This window comes from Buteo buteo, chromosome 7 (assembly GCF_964188355.1).
Source record: "Buteo buteo chromosome 7, bButBut1.hap1.1, whole genome shotgun sequence".
In the NCBI taxonomy this organism is placed as follows: Eukaryota; Metazoa; Chordata; class Aves; order Accipitriformes; family Accipitridae; genus Buteo; species Buteo buteo.
In genome coordinates this window covers 42,673,019-42,699,206 of record NC_134177.1, presented here as the reverse complement: position 1 = coordinate 42,699,206, position 26,188 = coordinate 42,673,019, and the positions used below count along the sequence as shown (strand labels likewise).

The window sequence follows — 26,188 nt, the reverse complement described above, 5'->3', positions numbered from 1 at the left end:
AACAGAACAAAAAAATAATTATGTCAGTCAACGTTCATATGCCACCTTCAGAACAAGGAGAGCGCATCCATCATAGATCTCTCTAGTTCAGGGAATCATGGGACCGAGATCTCAAGACAACAGAGATCAGATTTTAACGGTAAGACCACTGCTATTTTTTCATGAAAGAACTACTGAGCTCCTCCTGCCCTGCTGGAATAAGTGCCTTTTCCAATTAGAATATCCTACCAGAGTAACATATTTATCAAAGGGGAAAAAGAATCCTGAAGAACAGTTATGTGACACAGTGCCGATTCCAAGACATTCTAAGATGTAGAACTGTCCATGGGTTACAGAAAGAGCAAAGATTAGAAGAACTAAACCAAAATTTAATGTTGCAACAAACATCATGCGGGAACTTTTCCAGCAAAGGCATCACAAGTGAACATATGCATTTGAGTATGCAGGCTATCACAAGGGAAAAAAAAAAATCTTTGTAAGAAAAAAATAAGAGAAACTTGAGAAGTAGCTGCCATAAAATGAATCTGGAATGCCAAATTTGATCTACCTCAATTCTTGAGCCTTCACTTTAGAGGTGAGTGAAATCTTCTAAAAAGGTGCTGAAACTTAGTCTGATTACTTGATACCTGGCGAAGTCACAGATAGAGGAAGTATTTTGCTAAGTAACATCAGAGAGGCTAAGATACAGATTCACATTTGCACCTATATGTTACAAACAATCATGCAGATATTTGTAAGTGTGTGTAGATGCCAATATGCACATCCAGCTACATGTAGAGCTATGGATGTAAATATAGACACATATTTCCACATTGTTTTGCATGGTAAATTCCTCCAGTACACCTTGCCTGGTTGAATGACATCTTGACAAAGCAATTTTTTTGAGTCTTCCTTTCCTTTTATAACAGTTCTGGAGCTAGAAACTCTTTCTTGGTAAGAAAGAATAATTATGCAAGAGCTGTGTCTTGTACCTGGAAAGCAAAACGCAACTAGCTTTCCAGATGAAGTTTTAAAGCACATTTATTGTTTCTAGGAAACCCCAGATGAGATCAGTCATTTGGTTTCTAGTGAAGTCTTGTGGAACAGAGCGTACCAATCTCATTAGTGTGTCACACTTGTCTCTATCTTTCACAAGAAAAATGAGACAGTAACGAGATGAATGCAAAGTGCAGCAACCTTTCTACAAACCTATAGTAGTCCTTTGATGTGACAGATCACAAAAAGCAGGCCCTATCAAGAACTGATGTATGGGAGAGTAAAAGGGCCCCAAGGTCAGAGAGCTGTCCTTCAAAAGAAATCACTTTCCTTTTTCCTGTTCTAATTGGGGTGCATTAGCATCTTCTGAAGAACTAAACTGTCAATTAGGTTTTTTTCAAGGATTTTTTTAAAGAAAGCTTTTATTAAAAAAAAACAAAATACTTTTCTTGAATTTTCTGACCATGTAGAGAAGGCTTCTGGGTCTGGATTAAACTCACATTTACCTAAATGGTTACCCCACATCAGAAAGTGACAAACACTCAGCAAGCAGAGATGTTAGCAGAAAGAAGACAGTAAATTTGATAGAGTCCATACATTACTCTCAGATAGGAATCTTGAAATGACAATTCTATAAATGTACAGGAAGCTCTGAAATCTGTAGTCTGCCACATTTTCAATGTTGATGGGAAAGAAGCGTATCTAATGAGTGAAATGTGCAATAAAACCATATACCAGTCTCCCTTCTAAAATCAACCACAGTTGAACTTGTTCGAGTTCCACAACTGACACCTACACCTTCCCAGCACTAACACCAACACTGGTAGTGGCCAGTTGGCCTCAGTTAGTTGAAGCCTCTCTTTTCTGAATATCATCCCTATCAACACAGAAAAGCTACAAGCAACTGTTTTACAGGGAAATCAAGATCTTTCTTTTTACATAAACTACATAGCAAACAAACAGTGATGGACAAATGGACTAATAGTATGTGCTCTATTAGAACTAGGAAGGAATTGAAGATATACAGGTATCATATTTAGTCACTGGGACATTAACTCTGATAGTTGAGCAGGAATGTGAGTGACAATTGACAGAAAAACTCATCAAAACGTAGGCTCTCCTTACTGGAATGGAACATTGTTTAAACCAAACTGTTCCACAACAGACTATAATCTTCAGGGCCTTCTACAGCCTTCACTGATTATACCAAATTTCTTGGTATTTTTATTTTACTATTTAATTTACTAGGCTTATTACAACAGCGTGTTTCGTACAGCTTCATTTCTAAAGCTGGCAATGTTGCATTCTGGGATTAGTAGCTTTTGTCCAGGTAACATGCAGAGTTCAGTCTCAACGCTAGATGCCTAGGAGAAAGTTGAAACTCTTAATATCTTTGAGTTTGCCTCCTTTATACTTCTGTATTGGCACTGTCTCCAACCATTGATGTTAATCAACTCAGCAGACACACACGGAAAAACAACCCTCTTTTGTTGCTTTGGTTGAAAATGTATGCCAATTATTAATTTGCCCATTTTATGCATAAAAATAAATGGCCATTTCTGGTGGAGCACGGGATGACACGGTAGGCCAGCCGTCACATGCCTGCTGGCATCTTGGCTTCTCCTGGCCTCCAGAGATACAACACATCCCACTATCATTGTGAGAAGGTATAGCACCTGTTTTCTAACACAGTCTGAGTTTTAGACAGATGCTGAGCTTGTCAGTAAAATACCCAGAATTTCTACAAATAGTAAGTTAAGTGATTAAAGCATTGTTATTGACAGTTTCCTACTGTTTCTGAGGCAAATTCAATACGCCTATATAGATTTAGACTTTACTTAGGAACAAAGAAATAAGCTGATGAAGCAGCCTGAGAAAGCAAAGTACAGCTATCTATTACTTACATTTCAAGGATAACTGATACTTCATATTAGAGCTGGCAGGGCTTGATATAAAAATCAATATATTTGTGAGAAATGGGGATGCCTGAAGTATTCTAAATGCTTTCAGATGATGTGCTCACAGCCCAGCCCAGTCACACATCCTGGCTGTATCTCTTTTCTAATGTCCAGCATAAGACTTTTTTTTGGTTCCTGTCAAACCTAACAGATAATAGCTGCTGGCACTGAAATATCAAGGAAGCACATGAACATGATTAAACTAGACAGCCTTGAGGGAAATTTTCAGAAAGTGCTTGAATTGGGAGTTTGTAGGGAATGAGTGACAGAACGGAGAGCAAGGATTTGGAATGACTTCTAGGATCCATTGAGCAAGTAATTTCACCTGTCTAAACCTCAAATTTTCCATCTGCATACCAATACTACCATGCAATGCTCTTCCTGAGAAGTATATCATCACATAAGAAGCTTTGAAATTCTCCGTGAAATTGCATTATTTAAGGTGATTTGGCTTGCAAGCCTCAAAGGATCAGAATCTGAAAAGTCACTGATTTCCTATAATCCTGAACTTTAAGGAGAGGAGAGTCCTAGTTTTGCATGGAGATATAAATTTCTCTATTTACACATTTTAAAATAATTTATTTACTATATGGCTTCATAGATTGGATAGCTTTACAAGTACATGCATTAAAGTACATGGTTTTCAAGCTTAGTGACCTCTTCCTCCTGTTTTGCAATTTTTCCAACTCTTTTTCATCTATTGAAACATTAAAAGCAATGCAAGAGCTCTGTAAATTTGGTTTTAACATAAAACCAAATTGCTACTTCAGGACAGTACATGGAAAGCCATAACACTGTGGATAAGGAAGCTGAATCCAAGATGTTTATTCCTCCCTGCGTGTCATTTCCCATTATTTGGGATTTCAAAACTGCCAAGCAGTCACAGCACAGAACTGCCAGCCAGAATCCATCTCCAGTTTCATTTGCTCAACTCCACTTGCCAAAAATGGAGACATGAGATTGGCCTCATCTCCCTTTAAGTCGCTTATGATTTACTGCATTAGCTTCCAACAAGGCAGACAGGGGTAGTTATGTCAGCAGAAGGCTAGAATGAATAACTTAAACTCCACCAAGGGCAGCATACAAACAAGCCTATTCAAACAAGCAATCTTGATGTCAATTATTTATTATCTGCAGCATTTGGAACACGTGCTATTGCTCAAGGTCAACACATAAGTGCTGGACAGTCACACTCAAAGAAGAAAGAAACCAAAGCTCTTTTTTTTATTTCCCTACCTTATTTCTTTTAATTTACCTTACACAATACCATAATACCAAGTACCACCAGAGTGTGGCTGGAACTAATATAATATAATTTCAGTAAAATAATCAAATCACTCTCTTGAATAACAGACAAAGAAAGTCCCATCTAAGAAGCACACATAAGGAAGGAGGTTGGAAGACATGATGTCTGCAGTTAAGGCATGAAAGGAAAATACAGAACTGATGAAGGCAATCAAAGAAGCCAAAGAAAGTGGTTTCAGAACAAAATTTCAAGGATCTACACAGTTGACTATGTACACAAATATCTGTATTTCCCAGCTACAGGAACATTCTTACTTAGATTAGCTCCACAGTCAGTTAGCATTGCAATGTAGTCTTGCTAATCAGTGACTATTTGGGATGCCATTTCAATAAAATATAGAAGCTGAAACAATGTTCTCTCCTTTTCTACTCAATGTTCCCAGGAACATGTATCCTCTGTCATATCCGATTTGTAATTTTCCTCTTAGCAACAAGATACTGTATTGTAATATGCCTATTGGTATTTTTTCACAGTGTGGCAATCTAAAAGTAGCATTCAGATTTGTAACCTTGCTCACTAATATCTAGCACTTTTCAGTGGCCATGATAGTGACACATATTCTCAGAATATGGCCAGATTTCCAAGCACTCTTTTGGACTATGGAACCACTGTGAAAATTAAGATATGTAAGATACATGTCTTTTTATATACATACCTGTACATAGCTCCTATAAGACCTGTGACAGTTCTCTCTAGGTTAAAAGGGATTTTAGAGGGGTAGGACATATATCCTTAGCATTTATCTATGCAATATACATAGTTCCACACTTGGACTCTTTTCACCCAGCACTAATATTCACATTCATACTCTACAAATGTTGATGCAAAGCAATATATAAGGTCAGATCTACTGACGTAATTTAAATGGGCAAAACAACATCCAGATGTAACTTGACCTCCATAAACCATTTTACCCTTTGTATTTAAAGTAGTCATCATCATAAATCTTACCCTCCCCCAATCCCAGTTATTATACATGCATGCAGAAGGGGGCTCTCTATTCCTGTGCTAGTATTTTTGTATCTGACATATGTATTCCATTCTGGACTCCCTGCAGTGCTGTTTCCCTGGCTGCATTCCCAGGATCCTATGCTGCATCATCCGCACAGGTTTTCTTCTCCCCTCATTACTCCTCCCAAGCATCTTTGGCCAGCATCATGCCTCTTTATTGGCTGCTGAATCTCAAATGCCTTTGGATACAACTAGTCCCTATTAAATTTGAGGATTTACACACCAATTAACTGCAGAACAGGATCTGTCTTTGGGTTACTGTGAAACATTTATACTGTTACAAGATGCATCATCTTCTTTCAGGGGTGGGAGGAAGTATGTAGAGATTAATTTTTTATTTTTTTTTTCCCCAGAAATCCCTTTCTGGTTAGTAACATTGTTCTGTTACCCAGCCAAACCCTGCAGAGGCTTTGACAAATAGGGAGGTCATGGTCAAATTTAATAAGATCTCACATTCCCTTAGAAATGCCACCAGGGAGCAGACAAAAGCAAGCGTTTGCTGAGCTCCAGGGGGAGAGCAGAGCGTTTGCACAGAAGCCCTTGGTATGCAGATGGTGTCGCTGCCTTTAGAAACAAGCTTAGATTTGAAACCAATGGGAACAAGGTGATGGGGCTAACGCTGAGGGAGAGAGCATGCCACAGCGTAGCTTAGGAGCACAAGTTATACATGAAGATGCTAGGGCTGGCTCTTTGTTCTCGCGCCTCTGCCGTGTCCCGGGAACAGCAGGGTAACAGCTCTGCCCATTCAGTAGAGGGAGAAGAGACAATTCTATTCATATGTAATGAAAATGTAAACTGGAAAGCTTTCAAATTGATTTATTGCTCTGTGAGACAGCGGGCTGCGTAGGGCTAACGCCAGCCCTGCGGCACAGCACCGCGCAGGACGCGACCGCCGCGGCACGACGGCGCCACCGCGTGGCCGCTCGGGGAGCGACCGCGGGCCCGGGCCCCACGGGGCTCAGCCCTCCACGGCTCCTGGAAACAAACCCCCAGCAGCTTCTCCCTTTTCGCTTTGGATTACTGACTCGTAAACTGGACCCCCCCTCCCCGAGGTGGGGGGTAGGATGCGGTGAAAGGCCAGCCTGCGAGGCACAGTATGTCTCGTCCTATATGCTGAGTATTACAGCAGGTAAGTTACAGCTGTGCTACGGGGTGGGGGGGACATAAGGAAAACTCAGCTAGGATCTTGGTCACGGCATATTTCATATAAAGTAGACTGTCTTCCAGAATCCGTGTATCTACCTGTGCTGGGCTTCAGTCGACTCTCAGCAAGCTCAGAAATCGCTCCTGTTGTAATGGTCTTCTTCAGCCTAGAGACTCCAGAAGCTGCTGCCACCCCTGGTTTTGTCAGCATGTCATCACTGCTTGCCCTTTTCAGCTGCAACAGAGATGGTGAGCAACCAGAAGATTAAGACCTTGAATATTCCCATCAAGTAGTTCAAAATGCAAGGCTCCTGGGAGAAAAGGAACATTTCCATAAAGTAACCCAATGGGAATATTGCTTTGATAACTGTACTAAATTTTTTATCAGTTTCTATATTTGTTTTGCATTCTAGATATTTGTAAAGTGGGTTACGAGACACTACTGTTTCAACAGTGAAGCATGAAAATGGGAAAGACCATTCAAATAAGCAAATAATTGAGAGGCAGGGAGAAAATAGTTTACAGGAGCAGACTACTGGCAACTCCGGCTTCTCAGATCTTGCTCTGAATAGGATTCGTCATATCTCCTCACTGGTTTACATTTAGTCAGGTATTTGGCCCTGTGCAGGTAAGTGCTAGTTGCAGAGCCTGACACACCCAGCAGGTCAAAGCAGCAAATAACCAGCCTTAATCTATCAAAATAAATACTAAAAGTATCTACTGGTTCTTGTCTCTCCACTCAGGATCATGCAGTTTTGCCCCAATGGTGACCTTTGATCCTCTGAAGAGACTCCTGAGCTATTCCAATAGCAAGCAACCACCAGTTCCTTCCCATGTTTGCCAAACAGGAGTCACCAAACTTTGTGGCATCATAAATTAGGGTATCTGACATGAACAAAGAACATGCTGGAGACCAAGCCAAAAATCTGAAAATCATTTAGCTGAGAAGCTCAGCCTGCCACAATAAAACGCAAGAGCGGCCAGTGCAAGATTAAGCGCAATTACCAATTGGAAATGCCTTATCTTAAACATTTTACGATTTCAGCTATTTACCCTCCTTGTTTATTGAAAAGCAGTGAACAAAGATGGCCGATGATCTCATGGTGGGACCTAATACTAGTTGTTTTACTAGAGGCTGTAGGACTCAGTAGAAGAGAAACTGCAAAGTCTGTTCACAAGAAAACATTTTGTTCATGTGACCACCAAGGAAATAATTCACAGAAAAAAAGATGCATTGGTTTTCAGAATATATAAGCTGCAGAATTCTAAAAATTAATACTGACACATTTCATAAGTTTAGAAGAAAGTAAACTATTTGTTTTACAGGATATTTTACAGTATGTGTTTTTTAAAACATATTAGTGGATATCACTAATTTACTTAGTAAGCCTTATTGGACATGAGAAAGCAAGGGACCAAGGGATTTACTGTGTAGTCTTTTTTGGGAGGGGGATTTCTAGTAAAGCAAGTCTAATCTAAATGCGTACTCAAGAAATCCGTGCAATACAAGCACAATGAACTTAAGATTCAAGGAGAAACACTGAAATTATGTTGTTTCAACAAGCCGAAGTAGTAGTTTATCTCAGAACTTTGGTCAGCTGCTTTCCCATTTGTGTGCCTCCATAACAGACTGTGTACCTCTAATAACAGCCTCTAATGTCAGGAAAAATACTTTTAATACTGAAAATAAAAGTATTTTAAAAGACCAAAGCTCTGGAGAGTCTCCCTAGAGCAGTACTTTTTCAGTTTGTGGTCACCTAAACTGTTTTCACAAATCAAAACCCACTTCCTTTGAAGCTGTCCAGTGACACCCAGAGGGTCCATGAACCACAGGCTGAAAACCACTGCTTGGGTTAAATGAAAGAAGAGCACACAACAAGCACTCTCCCCTATTTAGCGGTGCCTGAATGTAAAGTCTTAAAGCAAAATGAAGTCTCTCAGCTCCAATTCTTTCTCTCTTTCATCTCTTTCTCTGACTCAGAGTCTGTGGTTTCCTGGACCCTGTGAGCACATAAGTTTCAATAGCTAACGTGTTGATCTGCTCCAGGATACCAAACAGCTAACATTTTGCCTTCTGGCAGAGGTTTTGTCAGCTCACTCTTCGGAGCAGAATGGAATAATCTGACTTTCTGACCTTTAGAGACTTCTGCAGTCTCTACAGTAATTTCTTCAATGTGCCCTCTTCTGCAGCAGCAACTATGGTGCCTTTTTCTACCCTGTTTCTTCAAGGAAACCACTTTGATGATCTTGCATTTGCTGATGATCAACATGTTGAAGATATTAGCTGTAATTAGGAAGAAAGCCCTCTACGTTTAACACCATATACAAATTAATTGTATCAGATTTCCTGATTAGTCTCTTTGGTAGTATTCCTTCAGAGATGCTTGCTTCAGCCATACAGCACATACTGCAAGGACAAACATAACCTGCCTGGAACACTGGGCTGAAATATCCTATTGATAAGATGCTCAGAGCATCTAGGAGTCTACAAAGCAAGTTAAGTAAATTAATCCTTCACTCAAGAAACAGTGACAATTAATGAAGTTTAGATCTCCTCTTGATTAAAATGCTGTACCATGTTATGTATTGTTTACTGAACTTTACTATTGGAAACAGCTACAAACAGGAAGCCATGGTCTGTTTTCATCACTGGTATCTTGGTCTGTATTTGGACGACAAGGTTATTTTTGTTTGCTGGCTGCAAGGGTACAGATGTAGCAGTATTTCAGGTATATTACTCCATTTTCTTAAAATTGCTTTGACAGAAGTTCCTGCTATTTTTGAAATATATCTGTATAGAAAGATAGGATTCATAAAATGTGTGTGTTCCATTGCAAGTAATCTCTTTTGTTAATATATTTTGCCTTGAAGGAAGAGAGGCACAGATTTTTAGGAATTCTGGAAATCCATTAATAAATGTCTTTCAGTTTCTTTACATGTGTAACAATCCGTTGAACTAAGAATTTGCCATTTATTTTTCTCTGTCTTCAAAGTTAAAGCAATTCCCTCACACACAGACAGTGTAAGAGAACCCACTCATGCCTTCTACAAATACAGTGTCTCCCCCATCGTATGCAAAATATTTTCAGAAACGTGCATTAGTCTAATACACAACACAATTATAATCTCCCTATGCTTAAGACAGTGGTCGAGCCCACTCCAAGTCTTAGGGTCCAAGCTTTAACCTAGAACAAGGCTATAATGCTCACACAGTCCCTACTGGTTAGTACCTTGCTGAGCCGAGATTCAAAGGCTAGTGAAGTCGAGGACTTGGATGTCTTCATTCCTGTTGAGGTGGTGGAAAGCGATTTTCCTCTGTCAACCCCATGACTCCCTTGCTTTGCCATTGCACTCCAAGGCCTGGCAGTACTCTTCATTTTCTTCCCCAATAACTCAGTCTACAGACCCTAAAAAAAAAAATTAAAAAAAATTATATATATGTATACACAGGCAAAAGTATAAACTGTCTTTATATCATCTGAAAGAGAGGCAACAGAGATATCTGGCATCAGTTTAAAGGCTGAAAATGCCATGCTAAACTTTATTGCCTCTCTCATACCCATCAAAACTCAGCCTAGAGAATCCCTCACAGTAGGCTGCAGACACTTATTTTTCATACTGACTGGTAACATGAAACACCACAGAAGGAACACCGACTTTTGTTGGGACTACGTAAATCAGAGACTTCTGTCAGCCACAGCAGAACACCTGTGAATGCTGAAGCTCAATGCAAGAGTAACTGACAACACTGAAGTCCACAGCAATTGAAGACAACCTTGGGATAAAAAGAAAACTACTTCTCTCACTGTTAGATCCAGCATCTACAACTGAAATAATACTCACTTTTAAAAAGTCACATGAGAAGCAAGTTTCCTCAGTTCTACGGAAAATATGATATCTTTAACTTATCAGTCTTCTAGAGAAGCAGCAGCTAATGTTGCCATAGTGATAAAAAGATGTTTCACAATACCAAGTTTTACAAAACACGGTAAAAAAATATCAACTTCCTTGCAAACAAAAATCCAGATCCACTATTCCTCAGAGAGAAACTTATGCAAGACAGAAATCCTGCCAGGAATCAGCAAATCAACATGAATTCCTTTTTTTGGATATAGCTGAACAAATTCAATCTGCCAGCAAGAACAACTAGTCTGTTTCTCTCAGTAGGTAGACAGCTGCCAATTAAATTGCTTGTTCAACTTTTGTAGATCTAAAGCCATAAATTTTCACCAGCCATTGCCCAATCCAAACCAGGAGCAGAATAAAATAATCAGTTGGATTTTTTTGTTGGTTTTTTTTTTAAAGTCCCACCAGCCTGCTGAGTTGGGAGTGGGAAGGAGGGGAGATTGCCTGGTATCTCCCCCACTTCAGTATAAGCAACATTTTTCTTCTGCAGCTTCATTTTCTAAAATAGACATAGGATGTAGCTGCGTATCACTTTTGTGTAGGCAGAGGCTAACTTGCTTCTTGTCTGTTAAACAAGTAACCAAAAGATGTACGAAGAGATAAGCCTAGTGTCTCAGCTAGGGCAATGCGCTCGCGGTAAGCACACACTGTTTATCACACTGGAGTCCAGCTGGGCCGGTGTGAACTTGGACAGCAACCCTTTGACAGAGATGCCGAAACAATTTCTTTCTGGCTGTCAGTACAAGGGCTTAGGTCACATTTTGTATCTCATCATTTGCTTTATACTTTATTTCACATTCACAAATAAGAACACTCACTGAACTCATGGGAAACAAATCTGTTTGGGGCCAAGTCGTATTCAACACTGACAGCACCTTCCAGGTGCCATGATGGTCTATTTAAGGAGTGTTTTGCTGCACAGAGGCAGAAGGGAATGTCAAGTGCTCTGCTGCTGTCTTACAGAGAACAAAGCTAGCAAGTGACATTTCTTCTATTTATCCTTGGTGCCTCTTGCACAGAGGGCTGTCTACTTTCTCCACAGCTCTAACCTGTCATCTCCTGAATAAAGAAATAAAAAAGTTACTAGTTGTTATTGCTAAGTATAGCCATGCCTCTGTTAAAATTCTTAACACGTACAGTGTGGAGCCATCAACTGATCTCATTAGAGGAGAAAGCAGAGTAATCTTTGTTGATGATTATGCTGATCACTTGGCTCCTTTTTTTAAAAACATTGACAGATACGTAAGCTATATTACAATAGATGATATTGTTTAGCATTCCCACAGTTCATGATCTACCTTGGCAAGCTTTGGTGCTTTACATTACTTAATAAACTATTTTTTTAATGGGCATACCGTTCACTGTATTTATATGGGTGAACAAGCAACTACACATGCAAACTACCTTCCTGATTAGATCCCCAAATTATGCAGATTCTGGTTTTTGTAGATCCAGTGGTTGCACACGCATTTTGCTTTATTATACCCTCTGGATTTCTTCATAACTGTATCTCATACTTTCCTGCCTTAAGCTGTACAGATGCTTTCTTGATATCCTAAAGAATTTAATTTTGAGTCATCCATGGCATTTTAAAGTTGCAGTGGAGTGATATGCTCATTAGACCATGATGTTAGAAGTAAAAGGATGAGGTACTTAAAAAAAACAACCAAACAAGAAACCATAACTCAAGAAATCTAGCCAGTAGCCTGAGGCAAACTAGCTTTTTCATGTAATGATAGCTGAATTACATGCCATGTGGATTTAATAATATTTTACTACGCCAAGCAGATGAAATGAAAATTGAAAAGCACATATTTGGATTTATTAGCGTTTATTAGTTTTCCATGTATTTATATGGGAATCAGCATTTGTAAAAGATGGAAATAAGGCTTCTCATGTATTTGGCCAACCTGAATCTGCACTGTAGAATAAAGATTTCAGTCTCTTAAGTGAGATCCCAATACTTTCCACAAGCCTTATATGTACTTCAAAGAATAAAGCAAGGTTGCATGCATCTTAGGTTGCTTTCATTCCTAGGTAGGTAACACACATTTGAGTTATTAAAAGTACTGCTTCAGAAGAAGTACTAAACAAAACTACACCACCACCACCACCCCAAAAAAACCAAAATTCCTGCTGTTCTTTGATGGGAGCAGGAAATCCATTCTCAGAGTCAACATCAGCTTTTCCTCTCCTCCAAATTCAATTTATTGCATCACAGGAAAATAAACAACAACAACAAAAAAGTTTCACAAAAGTTGTGGGCAGTTGGGACAATGGGAAACCCTAGAAATTCAGTATCATGGAATGGCTCATGGACTGAGTTAGGTAGCTGTGAACTGTCAAAATATTAACTTAGATATATAAAATGCCTGCAGCCAGTTAGCATGAGGAAACCTAACACTAGCAAAGAGAGGTTTCTCTTATCCTTGCGTAAAAACAGCACATATAGGGACAGTTTATAATAGATTGTATTTTAAAAAATAATATACAGCTTTTATCTAGTTGTCTCAAAATACACCATTTTTTAATAAGTGAATCATTAAAAACCAACATAATTTTTAAATCTGGAAAGACAAAAAAGCATTTGTGGAGAAACAGATAAGACGACTAAATATGCTGAAAAAAAGAGAGCATAAGGACAGAGTGCTACTAATACAAGCTGCAAATATAGAATCATTTAGGTTGGAAAGGACCTTTAAGATCAAGTCCAACTGTTAACCTAACACTGCCAAGTCCACCAAATATATCAGATAATAATGACGGCAGTTTTTGAAGAAGCTCAGGTTAAAAGACACCTCAAATATACCCTTCTGTCCCAAATCTTAAACAAGGCAGTAGTTTGTCACAGCAGTGCAACAACTAAATGGCAGCCTCTGCTTCCTTGATGTGATTTTCAGGCCAAGGCTGGTAACAGTAGCTTGCAGAGACCATCCTTGTGAGCCAGCAGAAATTACATTGCAAGTAGCCAATCATGGCCAGAAACTATCCTTGAACGAGAGCTTGGGAATGGGATCACCACTAACTTATCACAGCTGAGTGGATCTTGGAAGACTGTCCCTTTCACAAGTCAGGACAGAGGTAGTATATATGTACTCGTATTGTAACTACTATAACAGGGTATATCGTTCAATACCCTTTCACACACAACCTTCCAAGCCTTGTTTATCTGCATTTCTGCATCTGTGAAACTGTCACCAGGTAATGGCTCCCAGGGGCTTTAGTACATATTGATAGAAGTCTACTGTATTTTAACTAAATATCAGCATTTCCTTCTGAAGGACCCCAGAGAGATTATGACTTGACCTCTAGGCTACCCAGAGAAATCTGAAAGAGAAGCAGCCTTCCACAAGAGATGCAACCAAGATGCTTTTGCAAATACAGTGACAAAATCACTAGTGTTACACCCATTATGTCTCAATATGTTTCAGATGAGACATGCTTCTGCTCATTCTCCCGGAAGATGACTCGCTTTAAGCAACGCCTGGAGCTCTATGATTTTATTTTTAATTTCTTTCTTCACATTTCACAGGGAACTTTCCTTAGGAAGCAAACAGAATGCTGCCATCCCAAGATTCAAAGTCTGTCTTTCTTTGGCATCAGCCAGAGCAGGTCACTAGCAGGCCATAATTAAATTCCTGTAACATGCCCTGCTTGGAGCTGTACTCTGAAAACATGTAGAAACTGAAGATAAGCAGCAGCTCCATGGTGAAATAAATGGAGGTTCATGCCAACAATATGTAGCTTCAGAGCAGCAAAATCAGTTCTATGGCCAGTCACTTCCAAACTGCAGGAGTTTGGGGGGGGCGAGGGGTGTTTGTTTTCAAAATCTTTTACACTCAAAAGCACTGGTCTCTGAATACGCCTCTCCTCTGAAACAGGTGCTGCAAATGAGATAATCAGAGGGTTTATAAAAATGTAAAGCTGGTCCTGACAGAGCTTTTTCTCTCAGTAATCATCAGAATTCCCTGCAGGCATCACAGTTTTTAAAAATTCAGGCCATGCTATATAGTTCATCCTTTCTTGCTGGTATTTTTAAAGGGTATTGGGAAAATTTTGATGGGGGCTATTTTGGCAGTTGGCAGAAGTTTTACAGTGGAAAGATAGTCCATTTTACTTGAAATTTTATTGTTTTATTAAAGATTGAGAATGTAGACATGTCTTCATTAGTCAGTCCACACACATTTATTAATAAAAATCTTTAGAACCAGTCCAGAATTATTCCCATTTTATGGCTAGAAAAACTGGATTAAGAATTTATCCTCACTCTCACAGGCAGTCAGCATCAGCAGAAACAATGCTAGGTCTCTTGGATCTTAAGGCTTGGCTATCCATCAAAGGAATAATTCACCAGTCCTGTAGAACAAACTTCTAGGAAACACATTCTGCTGACTATTAAAAGCTATTTTACTCTGAATAACTAAAAAGAATAGAGTGATGACAAGCAATATTATTTCACAGTCAAGAAACTTAGCAGTTACACTATTAAGTAAATAAAAATTATTAGTGTATCTGCAGAAATGAAGTTACACAGGAAAATCCCTGTTGGGGGCTAGAGATACAAATTATCTGTACCCCACATAGTTTACACAATTTAGGTTTTGGTTCTCATGTCTGTTCATAACACTACTCGCTCAACAGGACAGTCAAATTAAAGCAGAGTCATTCAAGTTGCTTTGGGAAAAAGAGTGAAAAAAAGAATTATGAAAACTCATTACTAGATCTGGAGAGTAATGTACCAGATGGCATGTTCATTGAGACCTGTGAATGCCCAGCATTTCTGAAAAACGAGGTCAGAAGTACCAACTTTGCAGATAGGAGTCTCAAAGGACAGAAGTCTGTGACACTGGTGGGTTAAAACCCATAGTCCCCAGTGCCATTTTCCTGTAATTCAGTTACTTTTCATTACATCAAAAGGTCAGACTATTCCAGAACCTTTATTACACATTCTCATGAAATCAAAGCACAATTTTCTTCTGGTTTGGGTTTGTTGGGGTTTTTTTAGCATGTAAAATCTGCATCATGCTTATACTATTTTCCTTCCAACCTAATCAATCTCTGCTATTTTCAGACAAACTATCAACTGGAACGTAGAAATATCTAACAAGTTCAGTAAACTGTAAAGCATTTTCTAGTGGTGTGTAGGAAGCTATATGGCAGGATAGCCAGCTGGGCTAAAATAGAATTCTTTTCTGCCTTTCACATCAATTCACTTTAAACAACAATTTTTAGACTTGACAGATGCTTCCATATGACTCATCTTGATTTCTTAGCCAATATCAGGAATCAAGCCAGGGTCACAAACCAGGGAAGTTGGTAAGTCCAATACAGTAACTGGTAACTTGGAGATAGAAGGCACAGATAAAAATTTGGAAATAAGACTGGGCTAACAATAAAAACAAACTGTTTACTCTCTTTTGGTCATCTTTAGCAGCTTTCCTTAGGCATCTGCTCCTTTCAGCTGTGTAGTATTTCTGTATCTACCTCATCCATCCTCTCTTTTCTCTAGTTTCTGTTACTTTGTTTTTAGTGTCTTTGAGGCTATCTCAGTGCCGCCTTCCTCCATTACTCCTCCAAGTGGAGATACTTGCTGGATTTTTGCTGGTACAAAGCTTAACTTTCATTAGAATTGGATTTAAAAGGCCCCACAAAAAAAAAAAACAAAACCAAAAAACCACAAGGCAGACCACCTTCTTCCACCCAAACACAACTCAAAGAAACAGACAAGATATGCCCATTGGCCAAAACCTCATCTCAAAGGCTCATCTTGCTTTTGCTGGCCAGAGAAAGAGAATCAGTTATAAACCTGACCCCAAACACTGAGCAGCAGTTTCCTCTGGTCTGCCTCAGCAGACTTGCTTTCCAATTTCATTTGCAGCTGAATCTTCATGTGTTGCTGGTAAAGTACCAGGAGACAAGACATCACTTGGAAATTTTCATGTCCAGACTGCATGCTACAACAGGGCAAATTCTGCTGGTTTTATGCATGCCTCAAGCAAAGATAGTTTTAGGTTTTTGTTTGGCAGGTTGGGGGTTTTTTGGTTTTGGGTTTTTTGTTTTGTTTTGTTTTTTACTTTCAAGAGTGAAGAAAAATATATATACAGCTAGGCATTTATAGAATCAAGGTGCTTTTACAAGGTGTTAAAAATGTTGATAATTTCTAGATATAAAACAAATACACAGAAATTAAGACACATACATGCCCAAGGTCACCCAGCTAATAATTGGGAAAATACAAAACAAAATACCAGTCCCAGGATTTAAGCATCAGTGGTTCTGATATAGTTTAAGAGTCACATCTCCAAAAATCTTCATTATGCTAAGGTTGCCCGAAGATTATATCCTCATATGAAAATTACTGGTTTGGGTTTTAGTTTGCTTTGCTTGTTTGTTTTAATTGCTCTTCTGTAGGACTCTTTAAAAAACCCCAAACAACTCAGAAAAGCACTTTTAATATGGCATCAGATGAGAATTTTCTTTACAGGGTACATGGCTCACTTCCTCTACAGTATAAGCAACTTCTGCAGAGCCAGTTCTTTTTTCCCTTCCCTTCATGGTATCAGATGGAACACAGACAATGGAAACTCCCTTGGATCTCCCAGAGACAAAGTTACTTTACCTGTGGTTACAATCGTAAGAAACAATCTTGCATTTCTGTGTTGTTTACAGCATTTCATGCTTATTTCCTTAGGCTGATTACTGTAATTCTCTAAAATGGATATTTATTAACCAGTACATAAATACACTGAATGGTTACAAGGACGTCTAAACTACATCAGAAATGGCCTAGGTGAGGACAGTTCCAGACAGCCACAAATGACAGGTTTCTGGCCATCAACTCAGCTTCCGAAACCATTCCAACAAGACCGCCAGAGTCCAGGTCAGCAACTGCAAAACTCCATGTCTCAACATTGCTTAAAATATAATCCTCTTCCCACCGCAACCGTTAGAGTCACTGATGACTTTGCCAGGCATGGACAGATGACAGCACTGCAAAACCTTCTGCCCACCCTCCTCCACAGAAATTCTCCATGGAGTTTTGGATTTGTGAATCTTTTATTCTTAGTTAGATCCCATGAAAAAAATGCAGAAGTTACAACAAAATCCTCACATGTGCATATGGACAAAGGATTTATTTAGCTGCATTTCTCTTGTCCTTGTTCCATATTACTGGCCATTTATAAGACAGGAAAATACAGGTATCTTTGCTACTTCTGTAGATAAAATACCCAGAACTGTCATCCGCCACAGGGACTGATGCTTAAAAAATCAAGCCAAAGCTGTACTTTGAAATGTCTGGGAACATGCTCCTCCTGTAATTTAAATTATGCTGTTTGTACATGGATATTCAATCTCCTCCTCCTCCTTCCTCACACTGATTACCTAACCAGTCACCATTACATATATCAAGAAAAGCTTTGCTACCTCCCTATGACCCCTGATCTTATAAACAACATGGGGATAAGGAAACAAAAATCCCAACCTATCTGTAATTTTCTGTTCATTAGCCCTCCAGAAGGACAGTGGCCGCTACCAGCTGCATGGCGTCACACCTGAAAAAGCCATGAAGCACAATTGTATGCTGGCTGTCAATAAACAGTCCACCATGCTTCTCTGGTTTCAGTAGATTGTGTTGTCTTGGTAAGATTGAAAGGACGAAAGACTGATATGATCTTTCACTAACTCCAGGGCAGAGATGTAGATTTAAATGTGGCAATTCTGAATCATGTTCATCGCATTACTGATGAATGCGCACAAGGAAAAAACCATCATCAGAAGGGTAGAGTGGCAACATGCATTTGTAGGAAGGCGGGCAGGGGCAGCATATTCTCATACTGGGAGAGTGTACATGAAAGCGTGTAGTGGCGGAAAGCATACATAGAGGTTATGCAATAAATTCCAAGTTTTATCAAGTCACATCAAAACTACATCTGGGAAGTGATTCCACACTACAGAATTTGGAGAATGCATTTTTATAAGTTGTACTTCCCTCATTACTTCAATGTATGGCAAGCAGGGAAAGTGCATCGGTTTACATAGTGCTAACATCCACCCTTTGGAGACCTAAGTCAAAGGGAAGATTCAGGAAGGGCAATAATGATGCACTGATTCCAAACTTCCTTTTGAAGTTGCAACCATGTTAGAATCGCAAAGAATTAGGTCACTCTGGGCTTTTCCCAATATGACTCTGCCCTGAAGAGATGGGTTTAATGTTCAGTATATTGCGTGCTGAGAACAAAATGTTTTAGAACCATTTCAAGGTAGCTACTGCTCATTAATCCAGGTTCTTTGAACTACTGTCCCAGTGAATACAGCACAAAGCAAGTGACACATACGGTTAACACTTCATGTTTTGCCAACCCACAAGAAGGAAGAAAAGAAGGTTTTATTTTAGATAGAGCAAGAGTTATATAACTGCTAAAGAAATTAAGAATAATTACAAGTGGTTTGCCTGATAATTACCTGCCATTACATTTTTCTGTAGCATAGACGGTAGATACATCTACAAGAAAGAGAAGGAACGATGACGGTTTTTGGAATGGCAGACTGCGACACACAGCACGTGGCTACACGGTAATCCTGACTGGTACATGCACACAGACTGGCAGGTTCCCCGTCCCCTCAAAGTGCGGAGGGATGATATCGCAGTCAATGTGCTGGCTTGGGATTCCACCCAATTCTATCCTCAGCTCCAGCAGAGATTTATTGTACTACCTCAGCCATGTAAGCTTTCTATGCCTTAGTTTTTCCATTTATAAAAAGGGGATCATAATTGTTCACTAAAAAGCATATTTATGAAGATAGGTTCATGCATGTGCCTTGGAAAGGAACCCTCAGAGGAAAAAAAAAAGTAAAAATGAGATAAATCAACATCTGTCACACAGCACGCAAGTGAGCAGCCTCACATAGATTGCCACATGCTGGGATGTTTCACCGACTCCCATTTTCAAACCATCACAATGCAGGGAAATAATCAAGATCTGGAAGCTATCCCTTAGAGGGATATTTATCTTATATTAAAGTGCAGAATAGATCACTGATTAAAGTTAATAAACTGGGAACTTCTGAACATTTATATGAATGACAGTGTGAACTTCTAACAGAAAGGGTTCTTGCAAAGATGAGGACACAACTCTAAAACTGCAGGAGAAACTAGGACTTCCGCATTTTAAGAATATTCATACCGAACAGAAACAGAACAGATCTAGGCAACAGTATCAGTGGTTTACAACTGTGACTTAGGGGACCACTGATGGACTGAAAGACCCACCTTGGTGGGCTACTAATGAAATTAAATTGTTTTAGAACTGAACTGGAAAGGGAAGGGATAGTACATACATGTGTGCATGTTAGGATGAGGTATTCTTGTGTTAGTTATCTGTCAAATTGTGCAAAGAACACTGTATTTCAGCAAATCAAATATCCTCTCTCTCCTGCTGAGGTTACAGGGGCAGAGAGCACTTTATAATTTAGGAAGAGTAGAAGAGGAACATGCAAAACAGTCCCTTTCGGAGGTGAGACAGAATGGATTAGTAGGGGACATCTAGAAGAACTTAAACCGTGTACAAGAGAAGGGGGTAGAGAATCCCTGTTTTCAAACCAGTTCTACCAGTAATCCTTTACTGCTACACATAAAGGACTTAATTACATCTCTACAACTTTGCCATATTACATGCTATATAAATGCTATTATTATTAGTAGTAGTATGATCAAGCTTCAGTCCACAGTACAATTTTAAGGACAACTGTTAAACTGCTACAATTAAAGGGTCTTGCTGAGAATCCGAGCAGCTCTTTGCTGTAGTGTTTTAAGAGGGTACTCGTCTAGCATGCTCCCCAGTGCTTTCACTGAACCCCTGCAGAGATGCTAGCTGTCAAACCTATTTGCTTAGCACCTTGTTCCTTTCTGCCCTTTCTTGACTGGACTATGTGAACATGCAGTAGTAGAGGAAAGTCCGCTCATGTTCCTGCTTCATTTAACTGTTGGAGCACAACCTTAAATTGCTAGAGAAGAAAGCAGAAACAGGCACAGAAACAACTTCTTCTTTCAACCCTTCTGTCACTAGATCTGTAGCAGAGCAGAAGAAAAATACAGTAGCCAGCTCTCACAGACTCACACAGTGGGACTCTTGCTGTTGTGATGGGTTTTAGACCACCTCAAGCCCATTTTCAGCTAATGCAGAATTGTTTGCACCATACGTATTTTTTTGCATGCAATTTAGTTTTAGAGTGAGATACTAGGAAAAAAAGTGTTGAGCAAAGCAGGTCCATTCACCCTAAGAATACATTACTGATCCTAGAACCCTTCTAAAGGTAATACAGTTCCCACCTTAAAAAATAAAAGATATTAAAATACTTACAGTAAAAGCTTGTCCTCTTTTCTGCATTAAAAAGAAAACTGTCTCCCACCAGCTTCTGACAGCATGTGCAAGCCAGACTGAAAATTCAGGGCTTGAGTGCTTCCCTGAGAGGAAAACCACATTGCAACGAGACACAGAGAGCTGCTTGAGAAATGATTCACATACGGAAGCAAGCTGGCTTCACCAGCGCTTTGGCATTCAGCACACACGCACACACATATGCACACTTGCTTACTCAAGGGAATGAGAAATATTATATTTTCATCAAAGCAAGGAGGATTTATGCAAGCAAGCTATTTGTATCCCACCTCCAAAACACTGAGATGCTTCAATCCGTAGAGCAGACAAAGAGTTTCTTTCAGTATCCCATCATCCCCAACAGCAGAACTGGACACTGGCAGAGAGCATAAAACCCAGACTAGTCTGCATGATCCAATCAAGTAAAAACATGCGGTACGTACAATGTAGGAAGGGCAAGGAGGTAGCCATAGAAAGAAGGCATTTTTCAGAGGAAACCACAGAAGCAGCTTTCAGAAGCTTTTGTATTCCACGCTAATAACCTCTCCCCCAGAGTGCCAGCAATCACAGCCAGGACACCTTCCGACATTTCCCTTGCCTCCATCATTGCTTCAAAAAAGTGGAAAAGTGTGTGTGTGCAGGGAAGGAAGATACATTAAGACAGAGGTTTTTACACAAGAAGTAGCTAGAATCCTGAGTGACTTCTCTTGAGCTGTCCAAGAAGTGTCAATCTGTTCTTTATTTAGAAGAGAGCAAATAAGGGACAAGAGTGAGCAATGCTCAAGATCGTTCCTCTTTCTTAAGCTTTCTGAAGATAATTTAGTGTCTGAAAACAAAAAAGAAAGGGCCAGAGATCTTAACAGAGTTAAAGCAGGCAAAGGTAGTATCAAGTTAGAAGAAACAGAGGGAATGCAAAGAGAAATCAAATCCAAATCTAAATTTCAAACACAGAAACCTAAGGTGTTTAGAACTGGGCTTTTCGTTCAACTGTGTCCAGAGGGGGGGCTATTCACTCTCTGATGTCTCTGACCCAAGACATTCCGACTGTGACTACAGATCAGGAATTCTCTCCTGAACTGCAGGGATCCTTTCCCAGCAGTGTGAACCTAGTATATAAGCAATGTTGATGCTACAATAGTAGTCTCATAATAGAGAGATACGGAAGATTTACAATATGAGCCTTAAAAGACTTGCTGCACCTGAATAGTTCAACCTTACCGCACCCTCTGGAACCCCTTACTCTAAGGAAGCTAATGTTATGCCAAGAGCAAATTTACGTTTCAATTCAGTGTTGGCACCACTACTGTTACCTCAGAGTGGCCAAACCTTAAGACACAGACTGAGTCCAAGCTGAATCCCTTCTGAAAGTATGGATTTGGGATCCAGCTTTCTCATTATATTCTTAAGAGTGTGAAACTCTTGCCTTCAGATCTTAAAACACCAGAATAAGAAGACAACCACACCATGACTTATTTAGCATGTGATAATGGTCTATTTTTGGCAGGTATCAAGGATACATTATTAGTTATAAGTCCCTAAACATTCACCCAATCATGCCAGATGTTATTCCAAGTTCACTGACACCCGCAGTATCAATCCTTCTATCCAGCCGACTCTGCCAGTTTCTTCAGTACCCGAGGACAGGCTGTGTGATCACAGGTGGAAGAACTTATCCATTCCGTACTTTTTATACGTCTAACATTTAGAGGTTTTGAGATTATTCATAGCTCAGCTAAGAAGGCAGTACTTTGTCATTCATGTTAACAAAGTTCTTGTAGATAGTGTGATCTACATACACTGTGTTTCTCCTCCCTGAGGAAGTGACACTACATTCAGTGATGCATGCATAGGCAAAGAGGTCACTTAGGTACCCAGCGGAGGGACTGCAAGTCCCTCCCTCTGCTTTTATTATGGACCACCTTCAAAACTGAAGAGATACAGCTGAAAAATACTGACTCGGAAGCAAACGACTGCAGGTCCCTGGACCCTGAACTCATAAACGGAAGGGACATCAGTTGCATACACCTTGCTGAAAAGCTTCTTTGTCTGAAGAAAACGTGCACACTTTTTGGACTGCAGCACACTATCTCTTTGCCATTGCTGGTGAGTTCATATGGGCTCAATGGGAGAGCAGCATTGTCAGCTCAATAGGTTTTCCTATCCTTCAGCCAAGAGAAATAAAGAACTGAAATGAGGGGCGTGGGGAGAGAAGATGAGCTACTATATTTCATTCGCAAAGGTATTTTTAGCTTTGATAAATATAACTTGAGCAAAACCTAAAAATGACAATTCTTGGACATAAGGAGACAGTCACAGCATTTACATGCTTCAGCTTTGGTAGACAGGCTGGAATAGTGGCATACAATTTCCCCAAAGCCAACAAGACCAGACAGTACATTTGTTTATTTAGAGGTTTTCTGGTAGCACTTATTGCTATAATTATCTGATCTCTTTACTTAGACCAAAGAATTAACCAGCACAAAACCTTCTGAATTGAAAAATTGCCTTTCTGTTTAATGAACAAAGAGCCCAGAAACAGACAGCTAAAATGAGTTGGCCAGACTCAGAGAAAGCCTATGGCCTGTCCAGAGCCTTAACCATAATTACTTTCACACAGCCAGGATGAGAAAACAATTTCAAGTAGTGATATAAACTTTTTTAAAGAATCTGCCAGGTTCTCACCCAGCTGGTATATTTGGTTGACAGACAAAATAACAGTGAGCATATTGCTTGCATGCTGCTCAATCCACTAGCTCCCACGACTCTGCAACAAGGTATGAGAGAATAAGACCAAACCCCACTAATCAATACACCTTTAAAATACCGCATTTGAGGAATTCAAATGCTTTATGTTGCAACATGCACTGCCTGTGCAATTTTACAAGAATGAATATGGATGAAACACAACTTAATAGAATGGACAAAAGGCAGAATTTCTAGTAGCATAGCTTATTTGAGAAACAAATGCACATAAAGAGAGTGTGGAAAAAAAGGCTCACACAAGGAACAAGATTTAAAATATCTTTGCATTTACAGATATTTATGCTATATTTAACTGCTTTTGTGCATGCAACAACCTTAATTACAACGGAGAGAAATTCCATAAACAAGGCTATTATGTCAATAACAATGTCTTTTTAAAGCAAGTCTCTAATTCAGTTATAAGGCTTGGAACATTACTGTCTGGAGTTTTAAACCAAAAGTAATTACAAAGGAAAGTCTGCATCAGACAGCGAGTATTAGTGGAGTCAGGCCATGGCTTTGGGACAGCATTTACTCCGCGCTTTCTTCCTCTTTGTACATAACTGATACAAACTTCTTTATTTTCTCAGTTCCACTACAGAAGTCAGGAAGTTCAAGCAGCTAGTGGACATTTGCAGAATGAATCACGGGGCACCACTTTTCACTTTGACAAAAACAACTGCTGTTCAGTTAACAAGATGATGCTGATCAAATGGGTGGATATAGAGTGAACTCCTGGAACTGTTGCCAAAAAGGCTTCGCCAGTGCAAGAAAGCTGTGTGCACTGACTTGGAGAACTCAGATTCCACCCCACCCCACCCCCAATGTTTTTAAGAGACTATTATACAGTTTCATGTTCGCACTCATATACCCGAGGAGCTCAGCCTGTGGCATGGCTACCAGCTTTGACCTGCAACTAGAGAAAATATTTGTTGCTGGAAGAGACTAGAATCATTAAATTTGGAAAAAAGGCAGATATGTTTTATGGAACATGGAGTGCTATAGGAGACAAGAAAAACAGCTTCCTCCGGTGCCTATTGCCAAAATTTCAAAAGACCAGACAACAACTTTAAAATTTCCAAGGGAACAGCCACTAAGTCAAAAATAGAATTAGGAAACTGCCTGTTTCAAAAGTAAGAGTCTGTAAGAGGCACCAGCATTTTTCAGTATTTCTGTCATTTCCAAGTAGAACACTGAAGAGTTAACAGACCTCTATCTACCAAAAAAACCCCACAACCCAACCCACAGAACAAGGCAAAATGGGGAAGGAAATCTGTGGTAAAGGAATATTCATTGTATTTCATATATTTAAAATAAAAGTCTCTGATCACTTTTGCACACATTTATCTGAAGTTTATTTTTCTCTGCAATTTTCAAATGTCTGCACTTTCTTAGGCATCAGAGAGACAGCCCAAACCAAGCATAGCTTTACTGCAGTCACCCTTCTATTAAAAATGCAAATAAATCCAAATATGTGAAAAAGACAATACTCAGTGCTCTTCCCTGAGAGGGGAAGGTGAGACTTTCAGTGTTCTTTTTTACTTAACTGATTTTTATTTTTTTTATTTCAATGAGTAAATGAAAGACTTAGGGGAAAGGAAATATCTCCATTCATTATTATTCTTCACTGTTAGTTTTCTGATATATAAGTTATAATGTGAATTCATTAACAATTCATAGAGAATTACCATATTCAAGTAGCACAGCAAGTTTTTACTACCTACACAGGCAAAATACTGCACAACCCTACTTGCTCCCTTTGTTTATTGTCTGAGAGGGATCACATGCTGGAAAAGCTTGCATTTTATCACCTAACGGGAAAGGAATTACAACAGATATCCATTAGAAACACTAAGGAGCCTTGAACAGAGAACAATTTCATTAAATTTTTGCTGATCACTGACAATGAAGAGCTGTGCAGGAAAATTAAGGACTGGAAAAGATGTGTGCTGCAGGCTGCCTTAGGATTAAAAAACCCCAACAGGATGGTGGAGGAATGCCCCACTGCTTTGAACTTTTTGGTGTGTTTCAGGGTAATGCAAATAAAAGACCTGAGTTGTCAGCTTTGTTTCAGAGGGACTTGCACTGGAACTGCTGACAGGCCCTGAATGAACAGAACTGTGGGGTATGCCTAGATGCATAGAGTGCATCACAGGGAGCCCAGCAGCAACAAAAACTAGGACAAATTAACGGAGAAAACTGATGAAGCACAAGGAGTTCAAGTCCCAGGAGACGAACAAGACCTCTAATGTAGATCAGGATTTCAGAAAAAAAGCTATTGGTAGGGTTTGATTCCCCATACAGCAATGTTTGGAGTTTCTGTCTTCTTGCTCTCTGCATCTTTTACAGATTACTTGAACAGAATCAGCTAATCATTGCAATAGCTTAATAACTCATCTATTTTACAGGTAGGGAAACAAAGGCACCTAAATTACTGACAAAATATCACAAGCTAGTAAGGATCTACAGCGCCCATTGATTTTAGCTCCCGTATAATAAATCAGCAGTTTTGCGAAAAACATGCATATTGTTATACATAGGCACCCAGAATCAGAGTATAAAAGTCTGGCTTTGGTGACATAAGCAAATCCAGAAAAAAGGGAGAATCTCAATTAAAGTTCAGCAATTCCTTGCTACCAGACAGCTTGTATGAACAAACATGTTTGCTGCTGCTTAAACTTTTAAATCAACTTAGCACACTTGAGAAATTTAACCATGCAGCTGAAATTTGAAGTACCCAAACACTGAGATCCTCCCAGTATTAACTG

General features: G+C 39.5%; 1 protein-coding gene across 4 annotated transcripts in view; it reads right to left on the bottom strand.

Moving 5' to 3' along the window:
• The window catches only part of SPECC1 (sperm antigen with calponin homology and coiled-coil domains 1), a 101,685-nt gene that overhangs the window by 69,133 nt on the left and 6,364 nt on the right, over window positions 1-26,188 (bottom strand). For 2 of the 4 annotated variants that reach the window (XR_012651085.1, XM_075032812.1), the window contains exons 1-3: window positions 20,661-20,769; window positions 9,624-9,800; window positions 6,493-6,628 (exon numbers count right to left, since the gene is read on the bottom strand). Coding sequence is in view for 3 of the 4 variants with exons in the window: in XM_075032812.1 (XP_074888913.1) it covers window positions 6,493-6,628; window positions 9,624-9,770 (283 nt within the window). In the remaining variant the exon portion in view is untranslated. Of the gene's footprint in view, window positions 1-6,492; window positions 6,629-9,623; window positions 10,177-20,660; window positions 20,770-26,188 lie in introns of those variants that run through there. The other 2 variants (XM_075032814.1, XM_075032813.1) reach the window with 2 other exon arrangements.